Source organism: Pezoporus occidentalis, unplaced genomic scaffold (assembly GCF_034315485.1).
Source record: "Pezoporus occidentalis ecotype Australia unplaced genomic scaffold, CSIRO_AGI_Poc_V1 ctg2, whole genome shotgun sequence".
NCBI lineage: Eukaryota > Metazoa > Chordata > Aves > Psittaciformes > Psittacidae > Pezoporus > Pezoporus occidentalis.
In genome coordinates, this window is record NW_026913855.1 from 21,561,813 (window position 1) to 21,587,410 (window position 25,598).

At 58.7% G+C, this 25,598-nt stretch overlaps 3 protein-coding genes and 1 long non-coding RNA gene across 5 annotated transcripts; 2 read left to right on the forward strand and 2 right to left on the reverse strand.

The window, feature by feature from the left end:
- The first annotated feature begins 398 nt into the window (after nt 1-398).
- Nucleotides 399-25,525, forward strand: ZNF467 (zinc finger protein 467). The gene is made up of 10 exons (XM_062617664.1): nt 399-475; nt 1,079-1,159; nt 1,275-1,373; nt 1,548-3,035; nt 3,816-3,955; nt 4,701-5,543; nt 18,015-18,332; nt 19,668-19,776; nt 20,333-20,446; nt 21,309-25,525. The coding sequence occupies exons 2-10, from the start codon at nt 1,087-1,089 to the stop codon at nt 24,047-24,049; spliced, it is 5,925 nt and encodes a 1,974-aa protein (XP_062473648.1). The 5' UTR covers nt 399-475; nt 1,079-1,086; the 3' UTR covers nt 24,050-25,525.
- LRRC61 (leucine rich repeat containing 61) lies at nt 3,902-5,591 on the forward strand. Its single transcript, XM_062618201.1, has 2 exons — nt 3,902-3,955; nt 4,701-5,591. Exons 1-2 carry the CDS (start codon nt 3,908-3,910, stop codon nt 5,550-5,552), a joined length of 900 nt encoding a protein of 299 aa, XP_062474185.1. The 5' UTR covers nt 3,902-3,907; the 3' UTR covers nt 5,553-5,591.
- Nucleotides 6,240-8,580, reverse strand: RARRES2 (retinoic acid receptor responder 2). Its single transcript, XM_062618204.1, has 5 exons — nt 8,302-8,580; nt 7,775-7,879; nt 6,804-6,908; nt 6,580-6,709; nt 6,240-6,366 (listed from the first exon to the last, which is right to left on the reverse strand). The coding sequence occupies exons 1-4, from the start codon at nt 8,464-8,466 to the stop codon at nt 6,596-6,598; spliced, it is 489 nt and encodes a 162-aa protein (XP_062474188.1). The 5' UTR covers nt 8,467-8,580; the 3' UTR covers nt 6,240-6,366; nt 6,580-6,595.
- LOC134163378 (uncharacterized) lies at nt 10,977-16,561 on the reverse strand. Of its 2 annotated transcripts, XR_009964709.1 has the most exons (3): nt 16,366-16,561; nt 15,750-15,981; nt 10,977-11,142 (listed from the first exon to the last, which is right to left on the reverse strand). It is a non-coding gene; the product is annotated as an uncharacterized LOC134163378 (long non-coding RNA). The 2 variants fall into 2 exon arrangements; XR_009964708.1 differs by lacking the exon at nt 16,366-16,561 and having other exon boundaries at nt 15,750-16,032.
- Nucleotides 25,526-25,598: the final 73 nt, after the last annotated feature.

Here is a 25,598-nt window from a genome sequence, read left to right on the forward strand (position 1 = left end):
GACACAGCTCCTGGCTCCTGCTGCCCCTTGGCTGTCCCACATCCACTGCCCTCATCCACTGCCAGCCCCACAGCCGGGTCCCCGTTGTCTTCCTGTGTCCTCACATCACAGCCAGCCCCACGGTTGTGTCCCCCGTGTGTCCCCGCTGCCACCAGCCCCATGAGTGAGTCCCCCCAAGTCTCTCCCCGTGTCCCCACACCACCTCCAGCCCCATGTCAGGGTCCTGCCACATCCCCGCGTGTCCCCCCCACCCACACCTCAAACTCTTGCCCCTCTGGTGGTGAGGGGACAGGAGGGGGGGGACACTATGTGGGATAACTGAGGTGGGTATGGGACACGGAGGGTGCAGCGCGGGGAGGGGCGGGAGCAGTTCTCCCGGTGCCCGGGATGGCGGGGGCGGACCCGGCAGGGGCGGGGGGACCGGCGGCCACCGCGGGCGAGGCGGAGCCCCGCGACGGCAGTGGCGGTGGGGCAGGTAGGGGCGGTGGGAGTAGCGGTCCCCGGCCCGAGGCTGCGGTGACGGGTGCGTTTTGGGAGAGCGAGCACCGGGACCGGGATCGGGACCGGCGGTGAAGGCACGCGCGACCCCCGGAGGGAGGGGGGCAAGAAGGGAGCGTCTGTGTGTGTGTGTGTGTGTGTCAGGAAGGGCGGAGGGAGGAGGAAGGTGCGGAGGGGCGGGGGGGGCAGGAAGGGAGCGGGGAAATCGGGGGGGCGGGACAGGATGGCGGAGGGGGGGTTTGGGGGGAAGCGCCGGGCGCGGGGTATGGTGGGAGAGGGGCGAATAGAAGGGTCTGGGGGGCTGTAGTGGGCATAGAGGGGGCTTGGGCACAGGGGAACACAGGGGAAATGGGATGGGGGGGAGTGTGAGCTGAGCATGGGGCTGGGGTGGGACATCCCACTGGTGGGTGACACCCCGGGATGTGTCCCCGGCTGCCAACCCTCTGCGGGGGGGTCAGGGCTAGGGGGACCCCGTGCCCCAACATCCATCACTGACACCAAATGAGACCCCGTGGGTGGGATGGAGGCAGCGGGTTTTGGGAGAAGCTCAGGGAGGGGCTCACCCCCGCCCATCCCACAGGGTCCCTCATGGCTAAGCCAGAGCCGGAGCCGGTGCTGGAGCAGGCGGAGAAGATGGAGGTGCCGGCTTGTGCCGGTTCAGGTGGGTCCTGCCCCTTCCCTGCCCATCGCCGCACTCCACAGGGCTCCAGGGTCCCCAAGGGGCCATGACGGAGCCAGTGGGGGACCCTGTGGCTTCGCGCCCATTGTCCCCACAGTGCAGCTGGTGGTCCCCAAGGCCGAGGAGATGGCTGGGGGTGACAGCGCAGAGCTGGGGGCTGCCGGGGAGCTGGGGGGCCTGGAGCTCAGCTGCTCAGGTGAGGGCACAGGCTGGCGGCACCAGCACACAGCAAACCTACCAGGTGGCCCGGCACAGCCCCGGCACTGCTGGGCACGCAGTGGCAGCACGGGGATGCTGGCTTGGTCCCCATGTGCTGGAGCCGCCCATCCTCAGCACTGTGTCCCACCACCTGGCTGTGTGTGCCCTGCAGAGGACTGGCTGGTGAGGAAGGTGAAGGTGGAGGAGGAGGATGAAGAGTGGTCAGCTGGCCCCGGCACTGAGGCCCTGCTGGCGGGGCAGGCTCCGGATGGTGCCTTCCCCCACACAGCAGGCACACCGGACTGCACCGGTGCCTGTGCCTGCAAACCAGAGCCGCTGCTCCCGGAGGAGCTGGGCTACGGCACACTGCCCACCTTCACCCTGCCACCATGGCCGCTGCTGAGCCAGAGCCTGGCTGGTGCTGGCAGCTGTGAGCGCTGCTGCCAGGCACGGCTCAGCCCAGGGATGCCGGTGGGCGACGGTGACGGCAACGACGGTGAGCCCCAGCCCCACGGGTGCTGCAGGACGCCGGCCCCAGAGCGGCCCTTTGCCTGTGCGCAGTGCGGGAAGGGCTTTGGGAAGAAGGCTCACCTGACACGGCACCTGCGGGTGCACACGGGCGAGCGGCCCTACCCCTGCGGGCAGTGCGGGCGCCGGTTCCGGCAGAAGATCCACCTGCGCTCACACCAGAAGACACACACAGGTGAGCGGCCCTTCCCCTGCCCTGAATGCGGCCGCCGCTTCCGCAAGAAGACACACCTGGTGCGGCACCACCGCACGCACACGGGCGAGCGGCCCTTCCCCTGCGCCCGCTGCGGCCGCTGCTTTGCACACAAGCAGCACCTCCTGCGGCACCAGCGCCTGCACGACGAGCCAGCGGAGACAGCAGACGGTGAGGGGGTCGCAGCCGAGCAGAAGCCTTTCCCCTGCCCCGAGTGTGGGAAGAGCTTCAGCTGGAAGAAGAACCTGGCATCACACCGCCGGCTGCACCGCGAGGGCCGGCCCTTCACTTGCGCCGAGTGCGGCCGCGGCTTTGGCGACAAGCGGCACCTGACGGCGCACCTGCGGGGCCACATGGGGCTGAAGCCGTTTGCCTGCCCACACTGCGAGAAGACCTTCAGCCACAAGCCCAACCTGGCCACGCACCAGCTGGCGCATGCCGGCGAGCGGCCCTTCACCTGCCCGCAGTGCGCCCGTGCCTTCACCCTGCGCCAGCACCTCCTGCGGCACCTGCGGGTGCACACGGGTGAGCGGCCCTTCGCCTGCCCACAGTGCGGCCGGCGCTTTGGCTCCCGGACCAACCTCGTGGCACACGCCAAGGTGCACGCCGGCACCCGGCCCTTCGCCTGCGAGCTGTGTGGTCGCGGCTTCGGGCGCAAGTCGCACTTGGCACGGCACCAGGCGGTGCACACCGGCACCCGGCCCCACGCCTGTGCACAGTGTGGCAAGCGCTTCAGCTCCAAGACCAACCTAGTGCGGCACCAGGCGGTGCACACTGGGCACCGGCCCTACATCTGTACCCACTGCGGCAAGAGCTTCAGCCGCAAGACGCACCTCCTGCGCCACGAGCGCACGCACGCTGCTGCCAGCACCACCGCTGCAGACAGTGTGCCACAGCAGAGCTGGACAGCACCCGCCGCGCCGGCAGCCACCGCGATCTGCCCATGAGCAGTGGAGGACCAGTGCTGGGATGGGGATGCCGGGGCGTGAGCAGCAGGATGTGCTGGGGACCCTGGGGACTGTATGCTGGGACATGGTGAGATGTGCCGGGGTCCCTGGGAGCTGAGCACTAGGATGTGCCGTGCCAGGATGTGCTAGATGTGCAAAAGGCCAAGTGCCAGGACGTGGCGGGGACTCTGGGGGCTGAGCACTGGGCATGCTGGGATATGTCAGTGTGTGCCATGGTTCCCAAAGGCTGAGCACCAGGACGTGCCGGGAGCTGAGTGCCTGGACTTGCTGGGGTCCCTGGGCACCGGGACGTGCTGGGACATGCCAGGACGCGTGGGGTCCCTGGGGACTGAGCGCTGCAGTGTGCAGATGTGAGGTGTGGTGGGGAATTCTGAAGGCCAAACACCAGAATATGCTGGGACATTCCAGGGATCCTGGCAGCTCCTAGTGATGCATCCTCAGTACCGTCCCCAGGCCGGTGACCCCTCAGTGGGGCTCGTTGCCAGCTGCTACCCACAGCGCCAGCCAGGCCGCATCCTCGGTGCCGGTTGGCTCCAGTGCCGTTCCCTATTGCCACCGGCAGTGCAGCGCATGGCCCCGAGCGCGGCGCCGGGGCTGGCAGGGGCACTGTGGGTCTGAACCGGCGGGTGGGGTGGGACCATTCAATAAACCGGATCTGCTCGAACGACCCGGGGTCCGGGTTGGGGGCGCTGGGGCCAGCGGGAGCCGCGGGTGGGTCCCGTCCCGTCCCGTCCAGTCCCGTCCCGTCCAGTCCCGTCCCTCTGCGCGGGGCCCCTGTTCGAGGCTGGTGGGGGGGGGACGGACGCGGTCACTGCGGGGGGGGCGGTGCGGCCGCTCGTCTCCATGGCAACGGGGGGCGGGGCCGCGGGGGCTGCCGGGAGCCGCCGTGCGGTGAGCTGGGGAGGGGGGAACGGGGGGCAGCGGGAGAACGGGGGCGGAGGGGAGCAGGGGACACCCGGGGTGGGGGGGGTGTGGGTCTAGGGGCCCTCCACGCGTGTCCTCCATCCCCCGAAGCCCCCCATGGATCTGCCCCACTCGTGTACAAGGCCCCCTCGCCCCACATGGGCTCTGGACCCCACGCGTGTCCCTGCATCTCCAAAATACCCATCGCACGGTGTGCCCCACACTTGTCCCTGCACCCCCAGGATGCCCCACATGTGCCCCAGCACCCCACGGTTTGCCCAGTGCATGCCACCAGGGCACCTTGTGATTTGCCTCATGTCCCAGGGCACCCCCTGGTGCCCCCTGTGGTGCCCTCATGCGCTAAGGGAACCCCATGCCTCCTTCTGCCCTTGCACCCCGGTATACTCCACCATGTACCGCACATGTCCCCATACCCCTCAGGGCATCCCACATGTCCCCATGTTCTTGCACCGCTGGGATACCCCATACGTCCCCTTACCCTCCAGGATACCCCATGGGTCCGCATCTCCCTGCACCCATGAGATACCCCATAGCATGACCCACTTGTACCCACAGGTGCCCCACACATGTCCATGCACCCCAGAGCAACCCAATGGGTGCCAGCCACCCACCCCATTTTTCCCTCCAGGCTCCAGACCCACAGCTGGAGGTCTCAGGGTGTGCAGGGCTGCCTCCCCCATAACCCATCGCCTCCTTCTTCCCCCCCGTCAAGCTGACAGATCCAGGGTCCCCGGCTGGGATGGAGGGTCACAGCGAGGCAGCTGCCAAGGAGGAGGAGGAGGAAGAGGAGGAGGAGGAAGGGGTGCGGATCACCCCGCAGCTGCTGAAGGCCGCCACTGGCGAGTTTGCTCTGGAGTCCATCCTGCTGCTGCGCCTGCGGGGCCGCGGCATCGCGCACTTGGGCTGCCTGGGCGACTGCACCAACCTGGAGTGGCTGGACCTGTCTGGCAACGCCATCGCCCAGCTGGGGCCGCTGGCTGCCCTCCGCTCCCTTGCTGTCCTCAACCTGTCCCGCAACCGCGTGTCCAGCCTGGAGCCGCTTGCCTCCTGCCGCAGCCTGCAGAGCCTCAACCTGGCCGGCAACCTGGTGAGCAGCCTGCGGGCACTGCGGTGCCTGGCAGGGCTGCGGCACCTCGAGAGCCTGCGACTGCGTGACCCCCTTGCCCGCCTCGACAACCCGCTCTGCGCCGGGGCTGCCTACCGCGATGCGCTGGCCGACATGCTGCCCGGCCTCAAGGCCATTGACGGCGAGCGGGTGGCTGGCTGCGGCAGTGAGCTCTACCAGCTCTGCCGGGATCTCGACAGCTCGCTGGGACACAGTGCCGGTGGTGGTGCCGGCGGCGGTGCCGGTGCTGACCCACCCCGTGCAGCTCAGCCCTGGGTAGAGGCTGGTTTCTGGGAGCCGCGGCCGCCGCGGCGCAGCTCCATCATGGAAGAGGCGTACAGGCAGTTCAGGGAGGTGCTGCAGGAGTGCCGGGAGCTGGGCCGCCGCGCCGACGACACCATTGCCCAGGCAGAGCGGGCGCTCAGCACCCGCCATGACCCCAGCTCCTTTGTCTTCTGAGCTGTGCTGTGCCCGGACCCGAGAGAGGAGCTCAGGGAATGGGCAGCTGGGGCAGCACCAGAGGCAGCCATGGGGCTGCTTGGCTTTACTCCATCACTGGGGCTCCGGGCTGGGGGCTGACCAGGGCTCCCTGTGCCTGGTGGAGCAGTGAGGGGAGCAGTGATGTCCTTGGAGACCTGGGGCCAGTCTTGAGCTATCCAGCCTGGAGGAGAGGCTGCGGGGCTGGGAGGTGACACACAGGGACCAGGAGATGGTCTGGGAATGTCATGAGGACATTGTGGGGACCCGGGAGTGTCATAGGGACATTGTGGGGCCATCGTGGGGACCAGAGGATGTCATGGGGACATTGAGGGGACTGGGGGATGTTGTGGTGTTCATGGCACATTGTGGGGATGTCACAGGGACCAGAGGACATCGTGGGACTGGGGGACATCACAGGGCCATGGGGATGTCACATAAACGTCATGAGGCCTGGGGGCCATCATGGGGCCATGCAGTAAAGCCGTGCTGTCCTCACATGTGTCCTCCCAGGTCCATCTGTGCTGTGTCATCCTGGGCACCGAGCAGCCAGGGGGAGCTTGCTCCTCATCCCTCCTCCCCACTGGGGACAGCGGGTGGGGGGTGATGCACCTGGAGCCCCCCACCTGAGCCCCCCCAGTCCCCCAATGGGAATAACAGCAGCAATACCAGGAGCCAGAGCCGGGTTTACTGCTGAGTTGTGGTGGGCAAGGGGTGTCCTGCGGTCACGCAGTGCTGGAGGGCGGCAAGCGGGGGGACCCCAGGGTGGCGTCCGTGTCCTCAGGGTGGCGGCGACCTGGAGGGGGACATGGAGGCGGGGCTGGTTGCGAGCGGGACCCCTCACTCCCCGTCACCCTGTCACCCACGTCATGTCCCCAGGGCCAGCTCACCCTGGAGGTGCAGCCCTGGCAGATGCCCCCTGCCTGGGGGTCCCAGTCTGGCTCTGATCTTGGCAGTGGAGCCCCCCCCATCCCACTGGGGATGCTGGGGTGCTGCGCGTGGCACCTACCGTGAGGGGTTGGGGCCTAGGCCGGCAGGCCCTTGGAGAAGGCGTACATCCCAGGCAGGTACAGCGCATCCCCGCCCCTGCCGGCCTCCTCCACTGCCCGGCACTCAGCCTCGTCCCGGTGCTTGATCTCCTGTGGAGCAGAGAACAATGCTGGCACCCACCGCAGCACTGCCTGGTGCTGGTGCTGGTGCTGGTGCTGGTGCTGGTGCTGGGGGTCAGCTCACCTTCACTGCCAGGTGGTGGCTGGGGCCGCAGTTGTGGTACTTGTCCAGCACCTTGGAGACATCACTGCTGTCAAACTTGTAGCAAGCCAGGCAGGTTGGCTTCCTCTGTGGGGAGAGCGTGGCATGTTCATGTCATAGCAACACAGCATCTTAGAATGGTTTGGGTTAGAAAGGTCCTTAAAATCATCCAGTTCCACCAGAGCAGGTGGCTCAATGCCTCGTTCAACCTGGCCTTGAACACCGCCAGGGATGGAGCATTTGCCACGTCTTTGGGCAGCCTGTTCCAGTGCCTCTCCACCCTCACAGTAAAGAATTTCTTCTTTATATCCAATCTAAACTTCCCCTGTTTAAGTTTGAACCTGTTACCCCTTGTCCTGTCACTACAGTCCCTAATGAAGAGTACCTCCCCAGCATCCCTATAGGCCCCCTTCAGATACTGAAAGGCTGCTATGAGGTCTCCACGCAGGCTTCTCTTCTCCAGGCTGAACAGCCCCAACTTTCTCAGCCTGTCTTCATACAGGAGGTGCTCCAGCCCCCTGATCCTCCTCGTGGCCCTCCTCTGGACTTGTTCCAACAGTTCCATGTCCTTTTTATGTTGAGGACACCAGAACTGCACACAATACTCCAGGTGAGGTCTCACAAGAGCCAAGTAAAGGGGCAGGATCCCCTCCTTCGACCTGCTGGTCATGCTCCTTTTGATGCAGCCCAGGATACGCTTGGCTTTCTGGGCTGTGAGCGCACACTGAAGCCGGCTCATGTTCAGTTTCTCATGGACCAACACCCCCAAGTCCTTCTCCGCAGGGCTGCTCTGAATCCAGTCTCCCCCAACCTGTAGCTGTGCCTGGGATCCGGCCACCATGGGTGCCACTTGCCATGCCATGGCTGGAGCTGCTGTCCCCGCCAGCCCTCCCTGGGGGGCAGGGGCAGATAGAGGTTCTGTGTCCCTGCGGGATGTGCCAGCTCTAACTCACCCGGTTCTCCAGGACCCTGCAGTTCTGCCGGCGCAGTGCCCGCTTGCTGCAGGCCGTCTGCACCAGGTTGACCCGCAGCTGGACAAAGGTTCCTGAGGAGTCTTCCTGCAGGGATATGGGACTGCAGGTCAGCCACAGCAGGGGGATGGGGTGGCCGACATGGGACTGTCGGTGCCATACCCTCAGTGCCATGCCAACCCTGTGCCAGGGGCTGCTTAGCACATCGGGGGGACCCCAACCCCAAGGGGACATCCAGCTTGCTGGCACCTCATGAGGTGGCCCAAACTCGGGGTCCCAGAGCCCACAGCCCTTCCTGATTAACAATCAAGGCCCAATGTCAGTGCTCCTGGTGTAGCCAGGCACCAGTGGTTAATGAGTAGCTGAGCTCTGACTCCCCACGACCATCCGTGCCCATGGGGCTGCTCCCTGGCCCTCCTCCAGGACACTCCGTCACCCCAACCCCCTCCCCACCATCCCCGATGACATGGGGCAGGAGGCTCGGCTGCCTCCGCAGCCCCAGCGCTCACCCGCTCGACGGCCCCTTCCACCGCCTGCTCCTTGAAGAGGAAATGCACGCTGCTGCGCCCGTGGAAATAGTCCAGCACCTCCTTCACCACCCGCCGCTGCAGCGGGGACTGGCTGGCGGCAGCCAGGGCCACCAGGCCCAGGCAGAGGGCTAACAGGAGCCTCATCCCTGTGGCAGGGGCCTGCCTGACCCCGGGGAACCGCAGCGATCGACCCGCTGCCGGTGTTGGTCTTTCATTAACCGATTTCCTGGGATCTGCCCTCTTTTCCGCCCCAGGGCCGGCCCCGCTTGCGCAGCGTGTGTGCCCCCCCCCCCCCCCCTCCCCAAACCCACCCTCGGCACGGCCCCTCTGGCACAGCCACAGTAGGAGGGGTTGGCCACGGCTACCGCAGCACACCGGGGGGACACCAGGTCACCCCAGCTTCATGTCCCGTGGGAAGCGCTGCCAAGGAGCTGGAGCAGGGAAGCAGGTCTTTAGCCTGGGGCAGGAAAGCTGCTCAGGCCTGGCAGCCAAACGTCGCTGTGGCAGGAAGGGACCCCCAAAGGCTCTCCCCCACTGTGCGACAGTGTGACTGGGGGTGTCGGATTAGAGCCTCGGGGTACTGACCATGGGTAACCCCCTTCTCCATGGGGGAACTCCAGGGCCACACAACAGGCCTGGAGGGAGAGGGGGGCCCAGCACATCAGCCTCAAGGGGGGGGGGGCAGGCTGGCTGAGACCAACCCCCTGCTTCCAGCTGGGGCACCACAGTGGGGCTGAGGTCTCCATCCTGGAGTGTTAGAATCTTAAACACTTTTCTTGTGAACACTCAGGTCAGCCACAGCAGTGAAACAGTGATTTATTGAATGTTTTTGTGAAAATGGGTGTCCTAGTGAGTAAACACACCCAATGACTACAGAGTTCTTCCCTTTATTCCCTATCCCCGACCGCAAAGTCCCTCCCTTGTTTCCCACTGGTTGGGTACTCCAAGGTGCACAGCCTATCCAACATCCCATATGAAGTCCCGCCCCTCTCTGCATCTCCCACTACTCTGGTCTGAGAGCCCACTCCCCTTATTTGCTAACCCCCTGTCATGTTACGGTTTCTGCACATTGCTGAACTTGTTATGAGCTGTAACCATTAACCCAGATCCTGACAGAGCTTCCTGCCTTGCCATTGTGTTCCGACAGTTACGTTCAGTTAATGGCTGACTGCAAAACCAGTATCTGAATACTTTTCACAATTCCTCCTTTTTGTTCCAATATTTGCTTTTTGCATAAATTCTAAGGTGCTGTTCCCTTTTCAAATGCCAAGGTAAACGGAATGGCCAACTGGACAATTGCACACGTGCCTTTCCAATTTGGAGGAAGCGTAGGTCTCAAGACTCTCCCTCCACAATACCACCACAGGTCCGCTCTGGGGATACTCAGAGCTGAGTAATTACCTGTTTCCTCCTCAGCCACATTTAGCAATTCCGTGCACATCTCCAGCTGTCCAAGATCTTTCGTAGCACTTGCACCCTTCCGTGAGAGACAAGCTGTATGGTTACCAGCTGCCGAGGAGAAGGTTGGGGGTACCCTGATATCCTTCTTTCGTAGTGCAGGGAACAGCAATGAAAGAGACTTACAGGCTTCGTTTCCCCATGCAGTCCTTTCCTGGTACAATGCGATCATACACCTCATTCCTTGTGCATCTTTACTCCATCCTAAAGGAAAAGGGACTACCTGTGCTGTAGGGCGCCCTGAAGCACATGCATCGCAATTGCTTCTGTTTAAGCTTTTCACTCTGTATTTGACCAATTCTACCCTGGTATTTGTATCTCCATATCCTGTTTCAGACGTCCGCTTCAAATCTTTCCCCTTTTCTACCTTAGGATTATTTGGTGGAGGAATGGTAGTGTCTGTAGTTTGGGTATGTTCATTTCTCTTTGGTTCCCAAACTACAATTCGAAGTCTAGCAAGTGGATCTTTTCCTGGCACATCTGCCCCAAGGCCATAAGTTTGGCTTACTTCCCCATCAGCATTTGTAATGGTAAGTATTACGGGATTGCATTCTAAGTCCTTACAGTCAGGGTCTACGTGACCTTTAAACATTGCAATTTTACTTTTTAGAGACTTTCCCCGAGCGCTAGGTGAGACCCAGCCATTAAAGGCAGTGGTAAACCAAACATCACTCCACCCGGGACAAGGTGGTCCCCAGTATGGCTGGAGATAATACTCTGGGCATAAGTATTTATCGTGACTGCTTAATTTCCTTTGCTCTTTTAGATCTCCACACTTGAGCACTTGACAGGCGTCAAATTGGATAGTTTGTGGATTCTGTGCCTTAGTAATATTTATCTGCAATTTGACTGGGTATCCCAGCAATTCTCTCATTTGCTCAACATAGGCTTCTTGTTCCAAACTTTTTCCTTGAACTCCTAATAAACAAAAGGTCATTATCACTATGATCTTCCACATTTTTTCTTTTTCTGCTAATCAGTCTCCTGCCTTTCTCTTTTATCCCCAAAACCTATGTTTTCAGCACAGCAAATACAAGATAATCTTATAAAGGTTCTGACAAATGTTTGGAAGCAGGAGTGTATGCTTATTGTCTCTTTATCTTAATATAGAGGGGGTTCCCAGTTGATTGTACTCAGTCTTCAGATGGGAGTTCCACTGGTCCTTTTATCCTTGTAGAATGTGTCCAACCTTTTCCGGCAGTCCTCACAGCAGTTTCAGTGGTCAACAGTACATGAAATGGGCCGTCCAACATAGGCTGTAATTTAAAGTCCTTCCATGACTTGATCAGTATCTGGTCCCCTGGTTGAATGGTATGAACTGTGAATTCCAAGGGTGGCGTTTGAGCGTGCAGTCCTTTGTTTCTGAGAAAAGACAAGGAAGAATATAGCTCCAGTATATAATTCTTTAGGAAGATATTTTTGGTTTCAAACTGCAGGATCTCACCTACTTTACCCACATATGGTAGACCAAGTAACATTTTATATGGCTCCAAAGGCGTATTTGGAGTCTGTATAGATAGTTCCTTCACTTCCTTCTAATATTTGTAAAGCCTGGTTCATGGCATTTAATTCACATGTTCAGGCTGACCAAGTATTTGGTAGTCGCCCTACTTCCCTTATACTGTGATTGCTCCCATCAGCAGCTGCATAACTATTGTGCCTTTTCCCCTGTATGACACTGGAGGAGCCAACAATGACTAGGTGGAGGCCAGCATTTAACGGTATATCTTTTAGATCAGGATGTACCTTTGCTTGGTACTCTACTATGTCAAGGCAATTGGGTTCAAGATTCTGACCATTTGCTTCCCCTTTCCACAAAAAGGTGGCTGGATTGAGACACAAACCAGGAGTTAAGACCAGATCATCTTTTTCCATTAATACAGCTTTGTATTTCAGAATCCTGGAATCAGTAAGCCATCTCCCTGCTTCTCAGTTAAGATTTTTACTTGATGTGGAGTGCTTACCCCACGTGCTCCTCCAAACGTTAGTTTTTTACTTTTCTCTACCAAAAAGTCAGTAGCTGCAACTGCTTGTGCACACTCTGCCATCCTCAGGAGACTGGATCAAATAATTTCGAAAGGCAGGCCACGGGCTGTCATTCGTCTCCCAGTTCCAAGCCCATGGCTCCCAGAGCCGTTCCCGTGTGGCAAATAAATGAAAGGGTTTGTCTAGGGACGGTAAAGCTAACACGGGAACAGTTATCAAACTTTGTTTTAGCTTTTGCACTAGCTCTTCTTCTAAAAAAACAGGTGGTTCTTCTAATAATTCTAAGTACAACCCCTTTGTCTTTAGTGCATATGACTCAATCCACAGGTGACAGGAGTCTGTCAGCCCTAGGAACTTTCTCAGCTCCTTTTTAGTCCTTGGGAGAGGTAATTCAACTATTTTTTTTATTCCCTCTAGGTTCGTATTTCCCTTTCCTTCACTGATTAAGTGTTCCAGGTCTTCGTCACGGTTTAAGCCCAGCCGATAACTCAGAACCATGCAACCACTCTCTCACTCCCGCCCTTCTTCCCCCACTGACTCCTGGCAGGATGGGGAGGAGAACTGAAAGAATATGAATCCCATGGGTTGAGATAAGAACAGTCCATTAACTAAGGTATAACACAGACCACTACTGCCGCCACCGATAATAATAATGATAAGGGAAATAACAAGGGGAGAGAATATAAAACTAAAAGGGGAGAAGGAAAAGAAACCAATAAACAGCAGAGATGCACAATGCAATTGCTCATCTCCTGCTGACCAATACCCAGCCTGACCTGAGCAGTGATTGTTCCTTCCAGGTAACTCTCCTCAGTTTATATCCTGGGCATGACGTGCTGTGGTATGGAATACCTCTTTGGTTAGTTTGGGTCAGGTGTCCTGTCTCTGCTTCCTCCCGTCTTCTTGTGCCCCTCCTCACTGGCAGAGTGTGAGAGATGGAAAAGTCCTTGACTGGAGTGAGCGTTACTCAGCAATAACTAAAACATTGGTGTGTTATCAGCATTGTTCTCAGACTAAAGCCAGAACACAGCACTGCACCAGCTACTAGGAAGAATAATAACTGTTACAGCTGAAACCAGGACAGTATTTGACCTCTTTTTCTACATACTGCAATCTGCTCTTCGATACTCTTAGGTCTTGTTCTCCCAGAAAGTTTAGTAATGTGTTTGTTCTGCTACTGCCTCTTTCTTTTTCCCTGAAATGGACAAATCATCCACATATTGCCACAGGGTGACGCATGGGGGTGGTCTGAATTTTTCTAATACTTGTTCTAACACCTGCACAAATAAATTTGGTGACTCTGTAAATCCCTGCGGCAACACCATCCATCTAAACTGCTGTTTATGCCCCATGTAGGGGTCCTCCCATTCCAGTGCAAACACGCGTTGGCTTTGTGGATCCAATGGGCATGCCAAAAAGGCATCCTTCAGATCCACAGCACTGAACCATTCATGTTCATGTGATATTTTGCTCATTAAGGTATAAGGATTGAGGACCACTGGATGCCAGACTTGGACTATTTGGTTCAATTTTCTCAAATCCTGGACCAAACGATGTGACCCGTCAGATTTTCTTACAGGTAAAAAGGGGACACACAGGGTTTCAACAGCCCATCTTTGATCAAAGCTTCTATGACCGCCTGAAGCCCTTTGCGTCCTTCCAGTGGGATAGGATATTGCTTTTGGTTTACCAAGTCACCTTCCTTTTTCAACTTGATTTTTAAAGGGTATGTCCAGTCTTCCCCTATTTCTTTCTTTCACCCAAACTACTGGATCTATTTCCTTTTCATCTTTTTCTGTTAATAGGACCATAAACATAATCCTAATTGTACAATCTAATCTCTTCCTAATGCATTCCATGCCTCAGGAATATATAAAAATTTCCCTTTAGGTGTTTTATTTCCTAATTTTAACATGGTGTTTTCAAACACGGGGACTGGGAATCCTCCTCCTTTTACTCCTGAGACTATCAGGTTTTGATAAGATAGTTTCAATCCTTGGGGTATAAAGTTTAATGAGGTTTGAGCAGCTCCCATATCAACTAAGAAAACCCCACTTCCTCATCCTGAGGAAAGTCGCACTTTCACATTTACCAAGGGTTCTTGGTGGGACTTGAAGTTAAGAAACTCCTGACTCCCCCATTCAGTATCTTCAAAGGTCATCAACAGGATTACCTGCTCCTCCTTCTCAAGACTGGGACATTCACATTTAAAATGTCCACTTTTCCCACACAGGAAGCAACATGCTGATGGCTGGATAACCTGTGGTGACTGCTAAGGTCTTCCCTGTCCCCTACTAAGAGGAGGAAGCATTACAACCCTCATACCTCTTCCCCTTGTCCACATTCCTCCACATTCCTCGATCCCTTTGAACCATTGGTTCTAATTTGTTTTTCCATTACTGGAGTCACTGTGGACATCATCATTTTCGCTTTTTTGCCCTTGTTTCTCCTCCTCTTGCTTTACAAAAACTTTTTGGGCTTCCCTTAGTAATTCCTCTAAGGGTCTTTCATTTCACCCATCTATTTTCCCAATGTTTGGCCAAGTCTTAATTACAAAATGGACTTTCAGTAAACCCTGGGCTACAGTGTCTTCAGGATTCATTCCTGAATACTTCCTCATTTGATCCCTCAATCACTGCAAGAACACTGGGGGGGGGGGTGGGGTGTGTGTGTCATCTTTTTCTTGTTCCGTTCAAAAGCCTTTGCAAAATTCTGAGATTTTGGGACCAACTTTTTTTTATTCTTTTATTCTCTGGATTATTAAGTCTCTTAAATCTCTCATATTAGCCTGGTGGGCTGGGTTATTATTATCCCAATTTGGCTGCACATTGGGAAACTTGTGTTCTGCTGGTAGAACTCCTTGACCAGGCGGGTGCCTTCTTTTCCACTCTGTCATGGCTGCCCTTCTAACCATTCCCCTTTCCTCTCCCGTAAATAAGATATTCATCATAGACACCATTTCTTCCCAAGAATAAAAGTTGGGTCCCCAGACCTGATCTAATTGCTCTGCTAACCCTATAGGGTCTTCGATTAAAGGTCTCATTTTTTTTTTTTTTAAACATTTCTAACTTCAGTGATGGTGAGTGGGGCAGTCACACACCCTAGTTGTCTTGCACTCAGCGGAACCTCCCATGGGAGACAGAAGCTCTCGGTAATCCCCCCTTTCTCGGGCTGTTCTTTTCCCATAGGCATAGGAAAGTCTAGGAGATATTCCTTACATTGGTCTGGTTCTTTAGTTAAGTTAGAATATTCAGCCTGAGGCAGGGCACTGGCTGTAGCCCCCTGATGAGTTAACTCATCCTTATGGGAGAGAGGATTGAATAAAGCCAGTTTCATCAGGGTTTTCTGGAGGTGGACCAGCGATAATTGGGGAAAGGGGCAAACATTTCAATGGATCCCAGGCTATGGACTTCCCAGGGTCTTCTTCATGTTTTTCACTGATTCTTTTCAAAGGAAGTAACCGAGTTGCAGGGTTTCCTATTCAGCATCCAGCATAATAATTCCTGCAAAAAGGCTTTCTTACTATTTATGGGCAGATTTAAAGTTTGATGTACCCAAGCTTCATCCGCTCCATATTCTGGCCAGAAAACAGGCAGTGGTTCAATACTCTCTCTTGTCCAAACAAAACAACAATACTGTATCATCTTTTTCTTACCCTTCCCTCTTGCAGAGGACTTATCTTTCCAGTATTTTAACATTCTCCCTAAGGGACTATCTGGAGGAAAGTTATTCCTGGGATGATTCTTCTCATTCCTTCTTTTCCTTAGGCCTACTACTCTTTTTCTCCATTCTATTTCCCAAGACGTCCTTTCAACAAGTCCTTATGCTCTGTCCTTCTCCGGCTGTATCCCTTGTGGAATAACAGAAACATGCATCCGGACTCCACACTTGCTTCATACTTATTTGTATCTCTCGAACACAATCACTCAAGTCTCTGAGTGCCCAAACCACCAAGGTAACACTTTAACACCCCATTTTCTTACCTTGGCCTGCACACGGAGTTGCCTGGTCGCTGACAGAAGGAAAAACTACTTTTTCCTTCTCTCTTTTCCCCGTCTGGTTCAATGGGTCCACCTTATACAAATGGTCTCACGTCAGCGGCTGCGGAACTGGTGTCGGCGCTGCGCGAGGCCACTGGCATCAACGGGATGCGCCTCCCCGTCCTTTGGCAGCGGAGGTGCCCTCGACGACGCCTTCACCACGGACGAGCCCTGTCTGTTGGAACCCAAACCACTTTTGGAACACTGAGGTCAGACACACTGCTTGCAGTGATTTATCAAACCTATTAGCAAAACCGGGTGTCCTGCTGAGTAAACACACCCAACGGCTACAAACTTCTTCCCTTTATTCCGCCAAGTCCCTCCCTTGTTTCCCACTGGTTGGGCACTCGGAGGCTCAAGCCTATCCGGGGCACCTGCACACTCCACGGTGAAGTCCCGCCCTTGTCCGCATCTCCCACTCCTCCAACTCGAGACCCCGCTCCCCGTATGTGCCAACCCCTTTATGCTGTGGTGTCTGCATGTTGCTGGACTTGGTACGAGGTGTAACCACTGACCCAGCTCCTGGCAGAGTTTCCCGCCTTAACCGCCATCTTGTTACCGTGCTCCGACAGTTACGCTCGTTTAATGGCCGACAGCTAAAACAGTAACGCAGCGCTTTATACAGGAGCAGGGCTGGGTGCTGGCGGTGGCCGGGACCCCGCACCGACCCGGGCCGAGCCTCCCGCGGCTGTAGGGCCCCCGGGGGTGCAGGCGGTGCCGGTACCGGAGCGGGGTGGCGGGGCAGAAGGAGGAGCGCTTCCTGCTGGTGCCGGCAGAGGGCGCTGCCGGCAGCGCTGGAGAAGCCGACCCGGAAGTGCTCTCGCTCGGCGGCGGGCGCGCGCCCCTTTCCCCCCTCTTTTTCCTCCTCCTTTTCCTCCCTTCTTTCCCCCCGCTCCGCCGCCGCGCGCGGTGACGTCACCGCCGCGACGACGTCATCGTGTCGCGGGACATCGCCCGCCCGTGAGTTTCCCCGGGGAGGCGGCTCCGGGACCTGGCGGGGGGTGGGGGTGGGTGGGGGGTGTCGCCATGGCAACGCTCGGCCTGGCACGGAGCGGGGCCGGGGCCGGAGGGGGCCCGGGACGCGGTGTTGGGTACCGGAGGTGGGGGCCGCGGGGCACCGGGGCCTTTCGATCCCGGTGAACCGGAGGGTGCTGGTACCCCCCGGGGTGCCCCCGCCACTGCCGTGTCCGTACCCTCGTGTGCCAGGGAGGAGAGGCGGGAAAGCACCGCTGCTTCCTGGGGCGTGAAAGACGGGATTGGGGTGGGAACACCGGTGGGGTGGGGGCCGGGGCTGCGGGTGTCACACTGGGTCTGGCTCCATGGCCAGCTTCTGCCACCGCTGGAGACCTGTCACATCAAGTGGCAGCACCACCTGCTGCTCCCACCCCTTCTCCAGGTGTCATGGGATGGGGCATCGGCACCTCTCCCTCTGTTTTGGGTGCGAGTCCTCCACCCATGCTCCTGAGAGCTGGTTCTCTCCTCTGGAGCAGTGCCTACGGCAGTGAGATGGTGCCATGGGCAGGCATGGGCTCGAGGCCCTGCCTGCCCTCTGAGAGCCTCAGGAATCCCCCACCCCACACAGCATTCCCAATGCCCTTTGGCTGTGCCAGGGCTGCTGATGGCTGTGGGGAGTGATGCAGCTCCATTGCACTCACCATGGTGGCACCTAATGATGGGGGTAACGATGCCTGGAACCATGGTGCCACAACGGGTGCCTGCACCAGAGAATCCCGGTGCTACCAGGGAGGGAGGAAGGGTTGGGATCCTGCCAGCTCCCACATGGCCCGGCCCCTCTCCCCAGCCAGATTCTAACCCGTGTTCTACGAACAAGGAGGTTGGCAGTGTTGGAGGGGTGGTGTGGGATACAGGGGCTCTCCCAGTAGCCACATACTCTGTGTGCCGTGCCAGGGTGCTTGAGTGGGCTGGGCACCTCTAGAGAAGACGGGTGAGGCGTGAGACTGGGACTGGAGGCGTTTGTCTGGGCTCTCTCCTGGTGGGTGTTCAGGAGCCGGGAGCTAGAAACTCGCTCCCTGTGACACAGGGTGAGGCCACACCGGGGCACTTCCCGGTCCCCTAGCATGCGGTGCTGGGGCCTCTTGGCATGGACTACAAATCCCACTAGCGCTGCGCGTGCAGCGGCGTGGAAGCTTTGCCGTAAACAGAACGAATCCGGGCCAGAGCCGGGGTCAGCGCCTTCCTCTCCCCTAAAATAACTCGGGGGAGGAGGAGAAGGAGGAGAAGGAGGAGGAGGAGGAGGAGGAGGGGGGATACAGACACAGCGGGGCCTCTCCCTGTGCGGCCGAGCTTCGCCTCTCGGCGCTTCCCTGCTCACCGGCTCTTCTCTCTTGCTCTGCCAGGGCCCAGGAGCAGCCATTTGGAGGAAGTCGGGGACGAGCGGAGCCCGCGACCGTGGCGGAAGGCGGAGGGGAAGCACGGCCGCCGCCCGGCGCCCTCCCCGGCGCTCATGTCCTCTCCCCTCGCCGGGCGGCCCCGAGGGGAGCCATGTCTGCAGGGGGAGCGCCCCAGGTACGTGGAGAAGGGGGGTAACGGGTTCCTTGCCATCCCAGTGGAATGGCTGCTGGAGCGTGGCCCCTTCCAGCCGTGGCAGAGCAGTCAGGGTGGCCAGAGGGATCCCGGCTCCTTTTCCATTTGGGGGGGGAAGGGGGGGGGATTTGGGGGTTTTCCAGGGGGGTGGAAGCTCTCCCGGTGCTTTTCTCCCCGAGTTGCTGAGCAAACCCCCCACAAGAGTTTTATTTTCTTCTAAATTGGCGCTTCTGAAAGTCACGGCAGGCGTCAGAGCGCGGCGGGTGCCGCGTCTCCTGCCATCTGCTCCCCTCGCTCCTGCCAAGCTGTGGAGGAGTTCCGAGGGAAGAGGGGAGGAATCCTGGGGGGGGAGTGTGGGGTGTGAAGATGGGTGGATTGGGTTTAGAGCTTCCCAGGAAGAGCCAGTCTGGATCTGCGCAGGGGTTCCCTCCCCAGGCATAGACCCCAGGTGGGCTGGCTGATCCCATGAAGGGATCCTGTTGGATGGGGTGGGATGGGGTTTGTGAATCCAGAGTGCCAGGAGAACACTTCAGGGGTGATCCTGCTGAGTCAGGATCCCCCCCTCCTCCATTAGCTCTCAAGTTCAGGTTCAAGGGGTGCAAGGGCTTTTGTTGAAAGTGGTGTGGTGTGCCCATCACCTCACTGTGGGGCTGGTGGTGGTTTGTGGGTACTGATCCCAAAGCCCATCTTTTCGATCAGGGAATTCTTCAAGTGGGAAAAGACTTTTAAGATTGGGTTCAACCATTAAACTGGCACTGCCAAGGCCATGTCCCCAGGTGCCACATGTACACATCTTAAATCCCTCGAGGGGTGGTGGTGACTCCACCACTGCCCTGGGCAGCCTGTTCCAGTGCTTGACAACACTTTTGGTGAAGAAATTTTTCCCAATATCCAATCTAACCCTCCCCTGGTGCAGCTTGAGGCTGTTTCCCTTTTGTCCTATTGCTTGTTACTTGGGAGAAGAGACCGACCCCCACCCCAGTACAACCTCCTTTCATGCAGTTCTAGAGAGCGATAAGGTCTCCCCTGAGCCTTCTCTTCTAAACAACCCCAGTGTCCTCAGCAGCTCCTCACAGGCCTTGTGCTCCAGACCCTTTGCCAGCTTTGTTGCCCTTTTCTGGACTGGCTCGAGCACCTCAGTGTCTGTCTTGTCCTGAGGGCCCCAGAACTGAATGCAGGATTTGAGGTGTGGCCTCACCAGTGGCGAGCACAGGGGGATGGTCCCTCCCCTCATCCCACCAGCCAAAAACCCCAAAGAAACAGCCCCAAACCCACAATGGGGACCTGCTGAAACCCTTCTCCTCTCTCCATCACCAGCCTTCCCACGCCCTGAACCTGCTGCCATACCCCCGGCTGAGCGAGGTGCCAAGAGCCGGGCACGAGCTGGATGCTGTCGGCACTGAGATCCCGTCCGACCCCTGCACAGGTGATACAGGGTTGTGGGTGCCCTTGGGTGTTCTCCAGTCTATCCTGCGGGAACCCCACTTCCAACTGACTGCTCCTCTTGACCGGGTGGGGGGAGATTTAGGAGGGGTGTATGTAAACGTGTGCAGATGTGGCTCCCCTGGGAGGAATCCACACCCCGAGGCAGCTCCTTCACCCGCTCTGCCCCCACCCCGAGCTGCACTGCTCAAGATGGAGCCTCTTCTTGGGAGGCCCAGCCTGGAATTAAGCGCATTTTTGCGGTAGCCTTTGAAATCCGATCGGAAAAGCGTTACGCCGGATCTGCAGTTACCCGGTGAGTGCTGTCTTCCAAGGAATGGCACTCCTTCCCGCCTTCTGCCTTGCCAGGAGGAAGGAGCCAGGTGCTGGTATTTCCTTTTATCTTTTAATTACGCTCCAGGCAGCAGCAGCTTAAAATAGATGAAAGCGATGCCCCCCAGCCTCGTTAATTTTAGCTTCTTCATGACCACGTCTGTGCCCAGTGCGAACGTTCTGCAGTGTGCCGGTTCCCGGTGACCGGCTCTTATCCCTCCAAACAGGCTACAGGTTCTTCAAGCCTGGCGGGTTGTTTGGCATCAAGCAGTCGGAGGAGCCGTACCCCGAAGGGCAGCAGATGCAGGAGGACAGCAAGATCCTCGTGAGCCCCTGTGCGGGTGAGTGCACCCTGCGACACGGTGCCGGCTGCGGCACCACAGGGAAACGGCCCTGGGTGGGTGCGGGAATGTCCTCTTGTGGGCAGAGGCTCTTCAGGGCTAGTTTGCAACCGTTTTGGGCCTTTTTGGCCCAGTTTGCAGCCCTTCGGCGCCAGGATGCAGCCATTTTTTACCAATTTGGGGCCATTTTGGGGGCCGGTATCTGGCTATTTGGGGCTGGTGCACAGTCATTTTAGGCTAGCTTTCAGCCATTTAGGGCCAGTTTGCAACCATTTGGGGCCAGTCTCTGGCCATTAGAGGCCAGTTTGCCTGCATTTGGGGCAGTTTGGGGCCATTTGGGGCCAGTTTTGCTGGTATTTTGGGGCCGTTTGCTGGCATTTTGGGGCAGTTTGCAGCCAGTTTGCAGCCATTTTGGGACAGTGTGCAGCCATTTTGGGCTAGTTTGCAGCCATATTTTACCAGTTTGTGGCCACTTGGGGCCAGTATGTAGCCTTGTTTGACCAGTGTGGGGCCAGTTTGCAGCCATTTTTGACCAGTTTCCAAATAACTTGGGCCAGCATGTGGCCATTCCAGGCCATTTATGGCCTTTTGAGACCAGTTTGCAGCTATCTCTGGCCACTTAACAGCAAGTCCTTGCTGTGCTACTGCTGCCAGCACTGCTGTAAGCAAGGTAGGGGTGGAGCAGGCTCTGGGAATGGCTGTGATCCTTCAGAGTGGTACAGCCCGCAGTGGTTCAGGTCAGGCAGTGCTGTGAGGAGCCAGGAATCACACTTGATGATCCTTGTGAGTTCCAGCCTGAGATGTTCTCTGATCCCACGAAAGCCTAAAATTAACATCCCAAATCTCTTTGCAATCCATCCAGTTGAGCCTGGCCGAGTGAACAAAGTCGAGCAGCCCGAGGAGAAGCCTGGGGTAGCTGCTGGGGCCCTGGAGCTGTACCCAGCCACCACCAGCAGCTCCAGCCGCTGGTTCCACGCTGGGCAGCGCGCACCAGAGCGCGCCGGCACGGAGCGAGACAGCGCCACCAGCCTCAGCCCGCTGTCCACCCGGGTGGCCTGCTGGGTACCGCAGCTCGGCGCTGGCCCCTTCCGCTGCGCCCAGTGCGGGAAAGGGTTCCGCCAGAAGCAAAGCCTCATCACACACGAGAGGATACACACCGGGGAGAAGCCTTACCGGTGCGGGGACTGCGGAAAGAGCTTCAGCCAGCGCCCCAACCTCCTGACCCACCGCCGTGTGCACACCGGGGAGCGCCCATTCCCCTGCACGCAGTGTGGCAAGAGCTTCAGCCAGAAGGCCAACCTCCTAGCACACCAGCGCATCCATGCCGCTGGGGACAAGGCACTAGCGGGCGGCGAGCAGGAGGATGGTGGTTCCGGCAAGCCGAAGCTGCGATCCCAAGGGAGGAGTTACCAGGAGGACACCCCCTTCGTCTGCCCTGAGTGTGGGAAGAGCTTTCGGCAGAAGCCCAACCTCATCACCCACCGACGCATCCACACTGGCGAGAGGCCCTTCACCTGCTTCCTCTGCGGCAGGAGCTTCAACCAGAAGACCAACCTGGTGACCCACTACCGTGTCCACACTGGAGAGCGCCCCTTCGCCTGCACCCAGTGCGGCAAGCGCTTCACCCAGAAAACCAACCTGGTGACGCACCAGAGCACCCACACGGACCTCCGCCCCTTCCCCTGCGGGCAGTGCCAGAAGTGCTTCAAGGACAAGGTCTCCCTCAAAGCCCACCAGAAGACACACGCCCCACGCCAGCGGCGCTGCCCAGGCCGCAGTCCTGCTGCTGGGCTGCCCTATGGGGCTGCACCCACCCTGCTGCAGCCTGGGGGGCCTGAGCAAGAGCCCCCCTTCAGTTCTGTGCCGCCACTGCCCATTCAGAAGATCCCTGAGGGCCAGGAGCTGTACTCCTGCACAGAGAAGAGCTTTCCCCCAAAGGAGCCACTCCTGCCACCCCAGCACGCTGCCCTGGGTGAGCAGACCTTCCCCTGTGTCCAGTGTGGGGAGGGTTTCTGCCAGAAGGTGGCTCTTCTCAGGCCACAACACTGTCCCACCACTGAGGCTCCTGGTGCTGGCACAGCAGCCTTCACCCATGGCCCGCACCTCCTGGGGCCGCTGGGCGTGCAGCCGGTCCTTGGGGAGGCAACCGCCGCGGCCCCCACAGCCCCTGGGGCAGAGAAGCCCTTCATTTGTAACCAGTGCGGCAACAGCTTCGGTCTCTGGCTGTCCCTCGTGGCCCACCAGAAGAGCCACACCGGGCAGAAGTGCTACCCGTGCCCTGAGCACGAGAAGAGCTCTGGCGATGAGCTCTCCCCCAAAGCTCTCCAGGACAAGCAGGTGGAGGGGAGGGCCTGGTTGTGCCCTGAATGCGGCAGAAGCTTCCCCCAGTACGAGCGGTTGGTGAAGCACCGGCAGAACCACCGTGGCAGAGGGCCCTACCGCTGCGATGTCTGCGGCAAGAGGTTCAGCCTCAAGACCAACCTGGTGACTCACCAGCGCATCCACACTGGTGAGCGCCCCTTCACTTGTGGCGTCTGCGGACGCCGCTTCAACCAGAAAGGTAACCTGGTGACCCACTACCGCACCCACACCGGGGAGCGCCCCTTCGCCTGCACCCAGTGTGGCAAGCGCTTTGCCCAGAAGCCTAACCTCATTGCCCACCAGAAGACCCACACGGGCCGGCAGCCTTTCACCTGCCTCGAGTGTCCCAAGCGCTTCAAGAGCAAGCTGTCCCTGCGGGTACACCAGCGGGTGCACGTGGCTGAGCGGCCCCAGGGCGAACCAGGCCAGCCCCCCGCACCGCAGAGCCATGCCAGCAGCCCCTACCCCTGCTCACTGTGTGGGGAGAGCTTTGAGGAGCACGGGGAGCTGCAGCTGCACCGGCAGGGCCACGCTGGGGAGCGGCCCCACGCCTGCGCTGAGTGCGGGAAGCGCTTCCGCCAGAAGGTGAACTTGGCTGTTCACCAGAGGACCCACACCGGGGAGAGACCATTCCGCTGTGCCGAGTGCGGCAAGGGCTTCAGCCAGAAGGCTCACCTGCTCCGGCACCGCAGGACGCATGCCGGTGCCATCCCACCTTCCTGCTGCGAGGGCACCTGCCCGGCACACCAGGACGAGCCAGACGGCAGCGGCGCTCCCCTGGGAAAAGGCTCGGAGCCCCCCGGCCTGCTGCTGCCCCCCTGCTCCCGTGGAGCCGCTCATGGATCGCTGCCTCGGGATGAGCTCCGGCCGGGAGCGCAGCCCCCCAACAGACCGGAGAGCCCCTCGGGCGCAGCCGACATCCTCCTGCAGCTGATGCAGGAAGAGCAGCAGCACCTCGTGCCTGGCTCCCACCCCCCGCAGGAGGGACCTCCGGGGTCCTGTAAGTGCACCGAGAGCGGGGAGGGCTTGAGCCCAAAGCCGCCAAGCCTGCTGCCGCAGTGCTGCTGCGCTGACTGCCTCAGCCAGCGGCAGCTGCTCCTCAAGCCGCAGCCCGAGTGCCGAGCTGAGCTCTGGTGCAAGTACGGCGGCTGTGCCAGGAGCTTTGAGGAGAAACGAGTCCTGAGAGTGCCTGAGAGAGCGCACGGCGAAGAGAAGCCCTCGCCGTGCCCCAGCTGCTTGTAACGCCGGTGCGGGCTGCCCAGACCCGCCTCTGGCGAGAGCCTGCATCACCTTGCTCCTGCACTAAAAGACACCGAAGCTGAAGAGGCGGCAGCTCGTGCTCGCCAAATGAGGACAGTGCCGAGGGAGAGCCGCTGGCCGGGACTCATGGTGCCTGCCAGGACGCAGAGGTGATGGCGGCTCAGGAGGCTCCACGGCCCCTGTGCAGGACTTGGGAAGCAGGACTTGGATGTGCCACAGGAGCTTCTGTCTTTTGAACGTACCAAATCTGTAGAGGGGACAGAGCTGAGGAGCAGAGACAGACCTTGGGTCTGCGACACCGGCTCCTGCTGTGGCTGCGCAGACCGTTGTGAATGGGAAGAGCTCGGGATCTGGGATCCGTCGGCTTAAAAATCCGCTTCTGCCAGGCAGTGGCACATCTGCCTGCTCCTGCCTCCATCTCCATCATGCTGGGTGATGCATGGACCCAGAGACGCTGTAGGGCAGGTAGGGGCCTCCATGGGTCAAGAGCTTTACCCAGAACCCCCTGTCCTTCTCTTCCAGAGTGGATGTCACTCCACAAGGATGCATTTGGGATGGAGAGCTGTGACCCACTGGCCTAGCCAGAGTGGGACTGGGACTCAACCGGGACTTCCTGTTGATAGGCAGCACAGTCAAGCCTGGGGCTACCCCAGGGGTGGCAGGAGGAGCCAAGAAAATGGGAAAAGCTGGGAAAATGGCCTTGAAGCATCTCAGCTCACCTCTGTTTCTGAAAGGGACCTGGAGAAGCTTCTCCTCTGAGGTCGGAGGGGCATGGGGGAAGATGGGGGGTGGGAAAGGGGGGGTGGTGGGTGCTTATGCTTCTCTGCTTGCTCTGTGGGTAATCGTTCTGCCTTGCGCCTCTTTCTGGTACTCACTTCACTCCTGAACAGGTAACACGGACACACCAGGGGAGCTGCAGCGGCTGTGGTCTTGCTGGAGCTGTTGTAGCTGTTGGCACTGGTGGCGGTGTCTGCCCCTTTCCCTGCTAGCGGTTGGGGGGATGCAGGAGTACAGGTTTCCTCACCGGGGCTCATCAGGCATCTCCGCTTCCCCCTCAGTGTGGCAGAGCCATGGAGCTGCGTGGTCAGGGCAGAAACAGGAACCAAATGCTCAAAAGATGTCCTGATCCAAAAGGGGAAAAAGGCTTTGCCTGCTGCCGGAGGGAGACCGGTGTCTCCCTGTGCACGGCTCCAGCCACTGGACAAAGACCTTCCTTGAAAACACAGGGTGGGGTGTCACCAGTGCCCAGCTCGGTGCAGCACCGTGCACGTCTTTGGGGTGCATCCAAAGGGATGCAGCGCGCAGCTTTGCCACCCACCAGGGCCAAGGGGACACCAGGACACAGGTCACGACTAGAGCCTCGCCCCCCCCCTTCCCTCTCGCTCTGCTCCAGCTGCGTTTCAGGTCCTTGCAATTCTATTTTTTGAGGTTATTTAAAATAAAAGCTTTCTCACAGCACGCTCCTGCCTCCTCTGTCCTGGGAAGCACTGGGGCTGCTCTGCCCTGGGCTGGCGTGCAGCCTGCGCTCCAT

What these genes read in the sequence shown, in the direction of transcription:
- RARRES2 (XM_062618204.1), bottom strand. Translation starts at nt 8,466, where the DNA reads ATGAGGCTCCTGTTAGCCCTCTGCCTGGGCCTGGTGGCCCTGGCTGCC. An exon ending in TGGAAGGGGCCGTCGAGCGG is followed by an intron (nt 7,880 to 8,301) that starts GTGAGCGCTGGG and finishes ATATCCCTGCAG; the next exon opens with GAAGACTCCTCAGGAACCTT. An exon ending in GCCACCACCTGGCAGTGAAG is followed by an intron (nt 6,710 to 6,803) that starts GTGAGCTGACCC and finishes TCTGCTCCACAG; the next exon opens with GAGATCAAGCACCGGGACGA.
- LRRC61 (XM_062618201.1), top strand. Translation starts at nt 3,908, where the DNA reads ATGGCAACGGGGGGCGGGGCCGCGGGGGCTGCCGGGAGCCGCCGTGCG. An exon ending in CTGCCGGGAGCCGCCGTGCG is followed by an intron (nt 3,956 to 4,700) that starts GTGAGCTGGGGA and finishes CCCCCCGTCAAG; the next exon opens with CTGACAGATCCAGGGTCCCC.
- ZNF467 (XM_062617664.1), top strand. Translation starts at nt 1,087, where the DNA reads ATGGCTAAGCCAGAGCCGGAGCCGGTGCTGGAGCAGGCGGAGAAGATG. An exon ending in GCCATGACCCCAGCTCCTTT is followed by an intron (nt 5,544 to 18,014) that starts GTCTTCTGAGCT and finishes CCTCTCCCCTAA; the next exon opens with AATAACTCGGGGGAGGAGGA. An exon ending in CCCGTCCGACCCCTGCACAG is followed by an intron (nt 19,777 to 20,332) that starts GTGATACAGGGT and finishes CCCTCCAAACAG; the next exon opens with GCTACAGGTTCTTCAAGCCT.